Source organism: Falco cherrug, chromosome 3 (assembly GCF_023634085.1).
Source record: "Falco cherrug isolate bFalChe1 chromosome 3, bFalChe1.pri, whole genome shotgun sequence".
Lineage (NCBI taxonomy): Eukaryota > Metazoa > Chordata > Aves > Falconiformes > Falconidae > Falco > Falco cherrug.
Window position 1 is genome coordinate 20,370,544 of NC_073699.1, and position 12,444 is coordinate 20,382,987.

General features: G+C 38.1%; 1 protein-coding gene across 4 annotated transcripts in view; it reads right to left on the reverse strand.

Annotated features, from left to right (window-relative positions):
- The window catches only part of COL14A1 (collagen type XIV alpha 1 chain), a 123,668-nt gene that overhangs the window by 60,862 nt on the left and 50,362 nt on the right, over nt 1-12,444 (reverse strand). For 3 of the 4 annotated variants that reach the window (XM_055705621.1, XM_055705620.1, XM_055705623.1), the window contains 6 exons: nt 10,569-10,708; nt 7,685-7,811; nt 6,506-6,645; nt 3,256-3,388; nt 2,092-2,163; nt 1,186-1,337 (listed from right to left, as the gene is read on the reverse strand). In XM_055705621.1, the coding sequence (XP_055561596.1) occupies nt 1,186-1,337; nt 2,092-2,163; nt 3,256-3,388; nt 6,506-6,645; nt 7,685-7,811; nt 10,569-10,708 (764 nt within the window). The remainder of the gene's footprint in view (nt 1-1,185; nt 1,338-2,091; nt 2,164-3,255; nt 3,389-6,505; nt 6,646-7,684; nt 7,812-10,568; nt 10,709-12,444) is intronic. The other variant, XM_055705622.1, reaches the window with a different exon arrangement.

Below are 12,444 nucleotides of genomic sequence, written 5' to 3' on the forward strand. Positions count from 1 at the left end.
GAACAGTATCATTTGTACCCTTATGCTATGTAAGCCTGCCACTGTATTGTAAACTATACTATTGTATAGTCAAGGTAAATTCATAAATCATGTTTTCCAGTCTGAAAGCACTACATTGAAAGTTCATTTTCAGATTATAGTTGAAAGATATGGCTAAGAAGTAATTTTCTACCAAGATCTCATAAAAGATGAATGAAACCAAAATGAAAAAAGATTGATTCATATTTTTCTAGAAGAAAGATACTCAACTAACTCCTTTTAGTGTTCTTCACTGATAGAGCCTGACACAGGGCTAAAAATGTTAGCTGTTAGACATCAAAAAGAATATCCCATATTTCCAATACTACTGTTCTATGAGCAGAAAGGAGTCACATAACAGACACAGAAGGAGAATGATATGGGGAATACTTTTGCATTCTGGGCTATTTAGTAAGAAAATAACCTCAAACTATGCAATTTGATTGCATAAATGTATCTACATAGAGCTATCTCAAAATTTTATAACAGTTTTTGTGGAAGCCAAGCACTGCAATATTAAGTTTTCCCCAGTTAATAAAAAAAAAAAAAAAAAGTACTTTTTCTCCCAGAATTCTGAAGTTATCTCAAAAATTGTGAAATCTTACAATAATTCAGCTAGGTTTTCTTTTTTTTATTATTTGCTTTATGCACAAAGGAGTACATGTAGCATTCTTCATTCTTTCAAGTATTTTCCAAAATCTTGATCACCAGAAACTTTTTTTGTGCAAGACAATTTTAATTTTGATCATGACGAGGTATTAGAAAAATAACAAATATTCTTAGGCACTCTGGAATATTAAGAGTTGTTAAAACACAATCTCAGGATAGAAAAAGGTCTACGAGTAAAATATCCCCAAAAGAAAAAAAAAAAAACCCACCAAAATTTTAAAAATTAAAAAATACAGGAAAAAGGACAGGCAGCTAGGTTTTTAACTATGACTTCTTTAAACATCTGTGTGACTGGGCCTTGATCTTACATTTGACTGCTGTTGCCTGCAGTGCAGCAGGTACTATATGAATAAAACTTTGAAGTTCAGTCTCACAGTAATACCAAACATGGATCTTTTACTGATTGCAACAAGACTGTCATATAAGGAAGATCATGCCTTAGCAATTATTAAACAAACTTTTGGAGCTTATGAAGCCATTCACAAAACCCATACAGACCATTCTTACCGCTTCCTCAGCACGGTCACCTTTTGCAGTGAGATAGGTCACTCGGAACTGCTGAACATTGTAATCTGAAATGTCCCATATCACCCTCAGACTTGAGGTTGTTTCATCATCTATAACAAGGTTTCTGATTCCTGTTCGAAAAACTAAAGCAAAAAATATTTAATTAATAAGTAGTTGCAAGCCCTACTGAAGTCGTGGTGGGTCTGCAGATCCACAGGGGGGCAAATTCATATAGTTCAGTCATACTTGAGCTTAAGAACATAAAAAATTAGTAAACAAAAATGTTAATAAAATAATAGTTATCCTATACTTCCATTAACATATATTACCCCATCTCCTTTGTTTATATTACTGGGCTTATGGAGCTTTAGAATAATCAAAACTCCACTGCAGCCAGAATGTTACAGAAGAGAAATAATCCAGAACCTTTGTTCCTTAAAAGTCCATTTTCTAATTCCAGGGAAAACAAACAGAACACTCAAAACCAAGCAAAATTCTGAAGAGTTTCCAAGATCATCTACATAAAGGGAAAGAGAAAACAGCTGAATTTTCCAAATTAGTCTCGGAATTCCTGTGTATGGTATTATTCAGAGTCCCTCCACCGTGTTACAGGTTGGCTCCTCACCCACACATGTCACGTGCAGGAGGGCTGACCACATGCAAAAGGGTGGTGCAGGAGCACAACAGTGTGCACCTTTCACAGGTGACATCCCTTGCACGGAGTCGACACCTCCACGAGATTTACCATGGCAGTGTGCTGACCACACTGACCATCAGAAACCGGGGATATCAGCTGCTTGGTAATACCACAGCTTTCTGCCCCTAGATCTGCGTGTGCTTGTGGGGAGCCTTAGGTTTTTGCATTCAGCATTTAAACTGTTGACATTTGCTGTTTACCTGCTGTGGTGGGCTTAGAAGTTGTGGTACTGGTAGTAGTCACCGTGGTAGGTATTGTGGTATCCCTTGCAACTGAAAAACAATACTCGGCTCACTAACAATTCAACAAAACATGAAAGACACAGTATTTATCTTGTATTTCTAACTATGACAATGAAACTATGTGCTCACACCTACGAGTATCCCACACACTTCAGGCATTTCAGAAACTACAAGGGAACTATTCATTTAGTTTACTTTGGGCACATATATTTGCAGGATTAGCATTTAGATCTACAGATAATACATGATTATAAAGTCTACAATTAAATAAGAATGCATATAGTTTCCCACATTTCTGGCTGAACCATGCATGATGACTTCCATATCGACCATTTGTCAAGGCTGTCAGATTAATTAAATTGAAAACTTTTTAAGGGTTCTCCACTTCTATCCAAGTAAACAACAGAAAGTACACTCAGTAGCACCAGGCAATATCAGCATCATTTGGTTTGTCTAAACAGAAGGTAAAAGATTATACCTGCAATTAAATTACTAAGAATCAAATAAATTTTTTAATTTGCACATGAAAAATACAGTTGCTTACTTAACCAAGTCACTATCCATGAAAGAGAATGGATAGAGTGAGCAATCTACCTGAAAGGCTGGCCCCTCTTTCAATTATAAACTATAAAATACACTGTACATGATTTTCAAGTTTTATCTTCATTACTTCCATGTTAATGTCTCAGGATGCCCTTGTAAGCTTTTTCAAGAAAACTGTATACTGTAAATGCCAAACATCTTAAATGAAAACTCCTGAAAATTATTTACTTTAAAATGTTTAACCCTCCCCCGAATCTAATACATCTTCTCATAAAAAAAACCCTGTTCAAAGATAAAATATTGAAATGTAGGATGGAAGAATATCTGTACAGATGCAAAGGCTATTAATACCACAGCTCAGATAGGGAGCCAAACCATCATTTTGATTCAATGCCATCTACCACATAATATTAAATAAGAAAAGTAAAAAATGCAGTCAGCAAAGACATAGTGCTAAACCACTACATCCTTCAATATTATAGCTACCCAAAGATGTACTATATTTTTAATATAAGATATATGCATTAAATATAGATCACTTAAACATCTCTAAAAATTACAATCCAGAGTTTGTCTTACATGTAGCTCCAAGAACAGCAACAACTTCACTTTCACTTTCATCATCAAAAACTGCCAGCAAAGAAACTTCATATTCTGTGTTGGGCAACAAACCCTCAATGACATGACTGTCTGCGTCTCCATTTATGACAATCTAAGTAACACAGCAAGATTAAAGAAAATCAGTTCTGCATTTGATTAACTTACATGAATTGAGAGACATGAGAGAAGGAAAATGGATCCTTCTTTAAAATACATGTAATCTACACTCAGATTTGTCCAAAGAATTGATTAACTATGTTGAGATTAAAAGTATCACAGAGTACATCTGGAAAAAATACTGTTAAGAATACTGAAAATGTATTTATTGTTTTGTGGCTAGCTTGATTATTCTAATGTGTAGTCTTACACTTTCACCCACAAGTAATTAATTGCTAAAGCTGACCATATGCATTTCATTTGAAAATCACTAAAATTCAAAACATTTATCAATGAAAGCAACACAGCAGGGTAAATTAACTTTCATTCATATTCCTACCATTCAGGCACTCTTATGACAAAAGTTTTCAGCGTGTCCACAGACTTACAAAATGTTTCTATACCAGAATGACAATCTGAGTTATGGTTCTACACATCTGAATGCAACTTGAAAGAACATTTGCTGCAGGCTTGGGGATTAATAGGATGTGCTGATGAGAAGTTTGCCATATGGTGTGAAGTTTTAAAGAGTAATTCTCCTTATTTCTACCTGTGATAGCAGCAGAAGATTCACATGTGCAATGTTAACTGTAAGCAGAAGGTTTCACTTCAGATTTTTGTGTCTTTATTTTATTGGAAGGAATCAACAGATAGGCAGGAGTTGGAGCTAAAGGAACTGTAAAGCAGAACGCAAGGAGCCTAAGCAGCAAGTCTGGTGAAATGGGCTGACTGGTTCTGGGAATAATTTTTAGGTTCCGCAGACAGATCCTACAATAAAACAACCTTTCTCTAGGTTAACGCTGGCAAATTTTTAAAGGTGGCCACTGTACACACAGAATCAAAGACTTATAATGGAAATCAAACAATAGATATGTACTGCATAAAACCTACTACTGCAGTTAGCAGAAACAGTGATTCACACTTTATTCTTTTAATTACCGCAGGAGATTTCCTGAGTTGGTCCTGGGGAAGAGGGACCTAAAACAATCACAGACCTTCTGAACTCAGATACGGAAAACAAAAGCAGAAAGAAATGAGTTGGGACCATGTCTTCTACAACTATCAAGTAATGAATTAGGCATCGCACACTACACACGTTCTGGCACAGGTTCTCTTGGGAAAATTTCAGAAACAAGCTTGAGCGAGTCTAGCTGTATACTAAGTAGGTATAAGTAATACCTTCCTTTCTAATTCCCCAGAGCCTCTAGTCGTGCATCAAATCATTATAAAATATCTGTACATAGTTATTATCTCACACACAACTTTGGCATACTTTCTTAAGCATCGCTTCCATCACCCTCTGTTCCCCGCTAATTTAGCCCACAGAGAAGACCACAAAAAAACCCCACAAAGTACTGAATTTCCAAGCAGAGAGGACAAATAACAGAAGCAAGAATAGTAACAAGCATATGAGTATAGCAGGATGCATTCTCTACTGTAACCTAAAAAATAAAAGATCACTCTTAAATTTATTCTGGCTTTTTAGTGTTAATGCCCCACTAAATGCTCCTCACCCATCAGCAGTGTGGGTGAAGCCGAGAGGTGTGTAATTCTCACCACCACCCCCTGACCCCACTCAGCTAATTGGCAAGTTGGGTCTTGGGAGAAAGACAGAGGGAGTGCATGTCATTTCTCTGCATGACTGATCGCTTAGCTGGGAAAGAAGCTTTAAGAGGCAATAGCCTGGAGGTATTGTGCTATCCTAGGCCTGACCCCATTAGAGAGGTCATGCAAGGAGAACAAGAAAGCAGCTTGGGTATTTTTAATATTTCGATGTACTAAAGTATTAGGGCCTCCAGCAGTTCTTAATGAATACAACAAACAAGTGGAACCTTAACAGTTCAAATATTTCTTGATCATTTATTCTCACACTCAAAGAACACAGCATAAATCTCACTTAAAAATGCATATGGCTTAAAGTGATTCACTGACAGCTACTTGGTGGAACTTAAACAGAAAAAAAATCAGTTCATCTACTGCAGGAGAAAATGCTAGGGGATGACCTGTGTCCACTCACTCATCTGCCAGCTCCTTGTTTTCCCAGCTCACTCTTGTAATTTCTTTCTTTCTTGCATGACTACCTCTCACTAGGTGAAAGGGGGAAAGAATCAGGCTAAATTTACAGAAAAAATGCCGCATAACCTAAGCTGCAATGACTGCTTTGTGCGCTAATGGATGACAAAAAGATGCATGAAACCTCAGGCCAGGTGCAAAATGTCATCTTCCCCACTGAGTTCTGTATCCAGATAAACAGTTTGCAGATGTGGCCTCTCCTCACAGTGCTGATGCCAAGAAAGCAAGATGTTTGAGAGAGTCATTAAAGACTGAGGAGTACAAAAGAAGCCAAAATAATGAGTAAATAAAGAAAGAAAGGGAAAAGGAAATGAGACAGACTACGAAAGATGAAAGTTTGGGAAAGGGAGAGAAAGTGTCTGTCTTATTCTACTTGGAAAAAGAGAATAGAACAGGAAAATGAAAAAAAAAAAAAAAAAGAAAAATCATTTAAAAATTCAGACCGATGAAAATGGCATTGTGGAGAAAACACGTAAGGGCCTAGAGCAAAAAATACAGCATGAGGTGGGAGAAAAGACAAAGAACCACAGAGAGGAATAAAGGAACAATATAATAAATTGGCTATGTGTAAATTCTTCCCTTTGCAACATTATGTAATTAAGGCTTCGCAGGCATGTTTACTGTGGCCAGCACATTAGGCAAATGTGGATCAATCTTTATGTGACAATATAGCTGCTCTGCAGCTAACGTCGTCTTCACAGCAAAGTGAAGGTCACGAACCTCTAAAAATTGAAGTAGCATCAAAAGCCATGCTAGTTCTACAGCAGTTGGCACATTACAGATTAGATTGATTATTCACAAAAGAACTCTTCTCTCCCCACGTCCTCTTCAAAAAGAAACTGGAATATTGGTTTGAGTTTGCTTTAGAGAGCTTTGCAGTGGAGTAGATTTTTCTGTAAGCCAATTAGCCATATTTAATTGGTAAAAGTTGTGACATAGGTGTCTTCAGAATGGAATTCTCTCTTCCATTTCATACCCTCAGGAAGTCAAGGCAACTCACCTCTTCAGCTTCCCCCCCTTCCAAAGGAATCCATGCCAATCTGTAAAAAGCAATATCTGATGAGGTGGGCTTCCAGCTGACCCTAAAACTATCTCTCGATGCTTCATCAATTTCCAGATGCTGGGGAGCTGGAACTCTTTCTGCAAAATTTTATGCAAAGAAAAGTGAGAGTAAATTATTCTCTGCTACTTGCATAGATGGCAATCTCAAGCATGTACGATTTTACTTGCAGTTTGTCACAAAGGGTATAACATGGGAGGCAGATAACAAAGGCACTATGGAATTCTTTGCACACTTATTTGTACTTAGGGAAGGGGGTTTGTAGTGGGGGAGGGGAATATGCACAATACATGCTCTTTATCTGCTCTAACTGGACAAGAGTCTTTGCCTGCTCTCCAATGAAGGAGCTCCATGCAACCCTCCGGTCCCTCTCCTTTGCTCAGAGCTCTGTGCACCATGCTCTTTTCTTTTCCACTACCTCAAAGCAAATTCCCAATCTCTTGGGAGATTTCCAGAGATTCTATGTGCATTTCCATTTGCAGCTTACACATATCAACCTCTTGTTCCATACATGCGTGTTCTCCCTCTTCCACCTCATGTTTCTCTTCTCTCAAAGTCCTTCTCTTCCCATTGTTGTGTTAGAAAACATTAATAAGTGTCATCAGTTATTAGTGCAGAACTACAGTTACAGTTCTGCACAACTATAACAGTGCTAAACGACTACAGAAGCCTTAAATGTCTTTTGGTGTTCCAGTTTCTCTGTATGTATATAAGGTTCTACCCTTTATTGCCTAGATAGTTCACTGGGTTAAATGTATGACTCAAAACTGATCACACTTCAGCTGGAAAGACAAATGCCATCACATGGAATGATGCTTCAGAAAGCTGGGAAGACAAATGCTTTCTACCTAATCACAATAAAAGATGTGGAAAGACTTAATGAACCTTATCCACACAAATGTTTTCATTATGTCAAAAGGCTACTCCCATGAACGAGGATGCACTTGGCCCCATAATAAAGGAGAAAAGAAGCTGAAAACTCAATGAAAATAACAGAAAGCATTCCATATATCTGAATTCAGTCACAGACACTTGCTGTTACTGGTCTTACTTTCCAGTAAAGTAAAGAGAGTATAAAAATTCTTCTTGGAAACCCTTCAAAAGTTCAGCAATACTCACTTGTGGTAAAGCTGCCAGTAAGTGGTTCAGATTGTCCTTCATCATACAGGGAGAAAATAGCAACAGTATACTCTGTAAGGGATGCCAGATTTTTTAGAGTATGGGTTGAAACATGACCAACCTCCTCCTAGAGAAAGCATAATTTGCAATAGATATTGATCACACGCTTTACATTATCAGTGTCTGAAATTCTGCTGGGTAATAATGACACAGAAAGAGAATGTCATGTAATTAGTAAAGAAATTCTGTGAAACTATGAACAAGTGTAATTTTGGGGCCATAAAAGCTGATAAAATCACTTAAGATAGACAAACTAGAGAAAAAGAAAATTTTGTTTACAACAAACTAGGGAAAAGGAGAATTCAGCCTTAGTAAGCCTCCAGGCTAGGAGCAAGGGGAGGAGTTCACTGCAGCTAAACCTATAATGTGGCCTAAAGGGACCAGGGGTGGAGATTGTAATGGAAATACCTTTAAATGGTTGTAACCCATGATCTGAGTTTCATGTTATAGGAACAATATAGCAGCAACCACCTGAACCAGTGGACAGGCCTTACAAGAAGCAGCGCAAGTGCAGCAGTGACCTGACCTGAGCTGGCTTTGGTGCCCAGTAACTCCACACAACACAACACCTCTCCTGCCCCGAGTCACCACCACAACAGATGGAGCCCAAAGTCATGGACTAAATGAACTCCATGGCCATTCTGTGGTCATTTTACAGACATTTTACAGGGGTCATCCATAGATTAAGGGAATTGTATCTGTGTATTATATCAAAGGATGGGAAAGGGAGTGGTGGGTAATGAGGATGTAATGGATAGTGTGGGAGCTGAGCATGACGTAAATGGTATGGAGTAAGGCGTGGAGAATGTGCTGGTTTTGGATGGGGTAGAGGTAATTTTCTTCACAGTAGCTAGTATGGGGCTCTGTTTTGGATTTGTGCTCAAAACAGTGTTGATGATACAGGGATGTTTTCATTATTGCTGAGCAAGGCCTTTTCTGCTTCTCATCCCACCGCACCAGCGAGGAGGCTGGGGCTGCACAAGAAGCTGGGAGGGGGCACAGCCAGGACAGCTGACCAAAGGGATATTCCATACCGTATGTTGTTATGCTCAGCATATAAAGCTGCGGGAAGGAGGAGGCAGCAGATGGAAAATTTGGAGTGATGGGATTGTCTTCTCAAGTAACTTTTATGCATGACCGAGCCCTGCTTTCCTGGAGATGTCTGAACACCTGCCTGCCCATAGGAAGCGGTGAATCAATTCATTGCTTTTCTGTGCTTGCGCACGCAGCTTTTGTTTTACCTTATTAAACTGTGTTTACCTCAACCCATAAGTTTTCTCACTTTTACCCTTCTGATTCTCTCCCCCGTTCCCCCAGGGGCAAGTGACTGTGTGGGGTTTAGTTGCTGGCTGGGGATAAACCATAATTCTAACTCATTAGCTAACATATCAGCACTGTGTGTTCAGGAATCCTGAAGGGGAAGGAACTTTCTGGGCAGTTGAATCCAGTCCCTTCTCATGGATAATCATTGCAGAGACCATTATGTTTAACATCTGTCAAGAGACTAAATGACAGTTTCATCTGGTCTCTATCCAGGCTGCAGTTAATATGACTTTGCTGGGGATATAAAACTGGAAGCTGTATAAACTGACAGTTTAGCACTCTAATTATTCAGTGTCACATTAGCTTGGCACCACAGGGGAAATGCTACGAATACAGAGCAAACAAAAAAATGCCATCTCCTCTTTGAACAGACATAAAGGAAAAGTTGAGAGGTAGATAAAAACCTGCTGAATGTTCACTTACACTATAAAGTATATTACCACAAGCCCGAGATGTTCAAATACCATTGTGATGAGTACAGACACATGTATTATCTATATTAAGGGTAATACATAGGAAGAGGTCAAGTGATTTCTAATTTAAATTTTAAGGCACCTAGCAGAAAGAAAAGACACAGAACTTTGGGCAGGTATTTACTTTTCTAAACTTGGGAAGAGTTTCTTCAGGTTTAATACAGATACTCCATCTTGTACGGATGAAAGACCAGATATGTCCCAGAAGAAACATACTTACACATAAAAACTATTAAAGACTTTTTTGGAGAGCTAAGTTATCCATGAAAACTTATTCTGTAAGGGATCTGGACTGTTTTAATAATTGGACCTGTTTACTGCAATTATTTTTTTAAAACCTCTTCTGTATTTTTTTCAGATTTCTGTATTGATATCATTCTGTCCCCTTTTTCATTCTATCACAGAATTCAGGCTGCTAAAAATTATTCTAAAGCACCTTTAGTAACAAGGCATAACTAAATATTGCGTAAGTAAATTATTAAATGCAAGAGTAAGTTAGAACATCTTGGTATCACCTTATCACTCTGTTCAAGCCAAATCCTATTTTCAGGAAAAGACTTTTTGATATATAATTAAAGCAATAAATGTTAAGAAAATGTGGTGAAGTCATCGGATAGTCTTTTTGAATGAGCTTGAGTCTATGACATATGATTTATCGAAAGCCTTTTTATCTAGACTGAATCAAGAAGAAGTATTCCCATACCATGCATTTAATCAAGATCCTGCACCTACAAAATGTTGTTCACTTGAGTAGTTTCCTTCAGATTATGTATGCCAGCAATGACTGTTCTGGTATGCAAGAAGTTCAGAGTACTGGTTACCCCACCCCACCCCAAACATATGGTCCACTTCAAATGTGTACCAAACACTAGAGCAAACTCTTACCTGCAGTAAGTTTCAGAATTCTCTAGCAAATCTTTTGTCACAGCTTGCAAGGTAGCTTTTGTTTATAAAAGTTACACATAATAATTACAGAAGTTTGGGGGGGTCCAAGACTGATTAATGGAAGAGAGATCCTAATGATTTACCTCATTGGTTTCTGTTCCATCTGTTTTAACATACATGATGCGATAGCCATTTACATTTTTGGAAGCAGGATCCCATGTTAGCTTAGCACTACTGTGTCCAACATCAGAAAATTTCAAGTTTGCTGGTGGACTTAGAGGCACTTGAAAAGAAAAGAAATAAAACCATGAAAGTGATTCCAGGTTTTAGCTCTGAACTTATTCATGTCTTGAAAATAAACACCACGTTTTCCATTCAAAAATTTATACCACCAATACTTATATTAAAAGACCTACTGCAATGGAGCTACACAATACTTAAAGCCAGGTAAAAATGGCTTAGCTCTTTGCTGAAACAGATGCTAAGTGCATCTAAACTAATACAGAAAAAGGAAGAAATTACATTATTGTTCATCACAGACATCATAGCAAGATCTAGCCTACACAATACCTGCAATAAACTTGTGTTTGTATTTGTGAATTTATTTAATTCAATTACATCTTCAGCCTATATGCATTTGTTTTCCATGAGTACCCAGCAGAAGTATTTAATGACGAGCATTTTGGCAAAAAAAAAACTTTCTGAATCCTAAAAGTCCCTGACATAAAGGTGAGTTTGTCCAAAATGCATAACTAGCTCAGAAGACCTTCAAAGATCTGTCTTTTTTACCTCTCCTTAACTTTGCCTCTTTCATTACAGAAAGAAACCCTTTCCCAACAGCAACACTGGTTAAAGGCATATTTATATACTATATATTCTTTAACTGCCATAAGCTGAAGGAAAACGAGGTCATGCAAGAGTGAGTCTGAGATTGCATCCACTTTTCTGTCACACCAGGGAAAGTGATTTGTGCTGTCTGTTACTCTCAGCAGTAGGTTCTACCTTAACCCAACATCTGCTAATTTTCTCTGAATTGTGAAACCTTTCTGTCCATCCTGCCTTCACACACACACTCCTCACCAATCCATGTGGACACATAAATATCAGCACTTCAGAAGCTGTTTCTCTTACACAAGAACATATGGGAAAAAGCAGCAGATAAAAAAACCAAAACCCTGCTTTATGTGGGATTTTTAGCCAGGCCATATATTGACTCAGAATCTGCAAGCAAACACCTAACCAGCTTAGGAACAGCCAAGTCAGCTTGGCTATGAGAAGAGAGAAGACAGGAACACGTTGGAATTGCATTAGATGGGTTTGCCACACTTTCTGGCATTCAGTATATTCCTCTGAGTCTAGTGAAGAGAGTATCACGTGCTGGCTCTCCTTTCTACTTTCTGTCAGTCATGGAATGCACTTCATTTCACCATCCAGGCCATACCACAGAATGCTTCAGTCCCAGTCCTTTCCTTTTGGAACCAACCTCCTGACAATGTTGCTCTCAACCAGACAGGCAGTTATGTGATATTTACAGTGAGTCTTAGATAAATACTGGCCCCAGAAAGAAACACCACCTCAGAATGAGCTTGCTGGTCATGCCTCTGTTTGGCACAGAGAAAGGTTTTCCTACAGTAACCAAGATGACACAATGTGTAGAATCTATCATTTACTAAATACAGAATATCAGATACTACACCTAATGCTACAACAAATCAAGCAGATCACTCTTCAGGCAGATATATGCTCCAGGAAGAAAATGCTAAGTAGCCTGTTTATTAGTTTGGAGCCAGAAACTATCACAATTAAAAAAAAAAACAAAACACCAAACAACTTAAGTAAAAAAAAAAAAAAAATAGCTTAAATCTGAATCCAGACAGGAAATATATTACCATTGAACGCTGACCATGTGGGACAGGTGTGGTCACCAAGAGGTTTCTTTCCTCCCAGAATGACCCACTAGAAGAGGGCGAATTTGAATAGCTGCATATGGAAGGGTAGAATCAATCTTCTCTCATATTA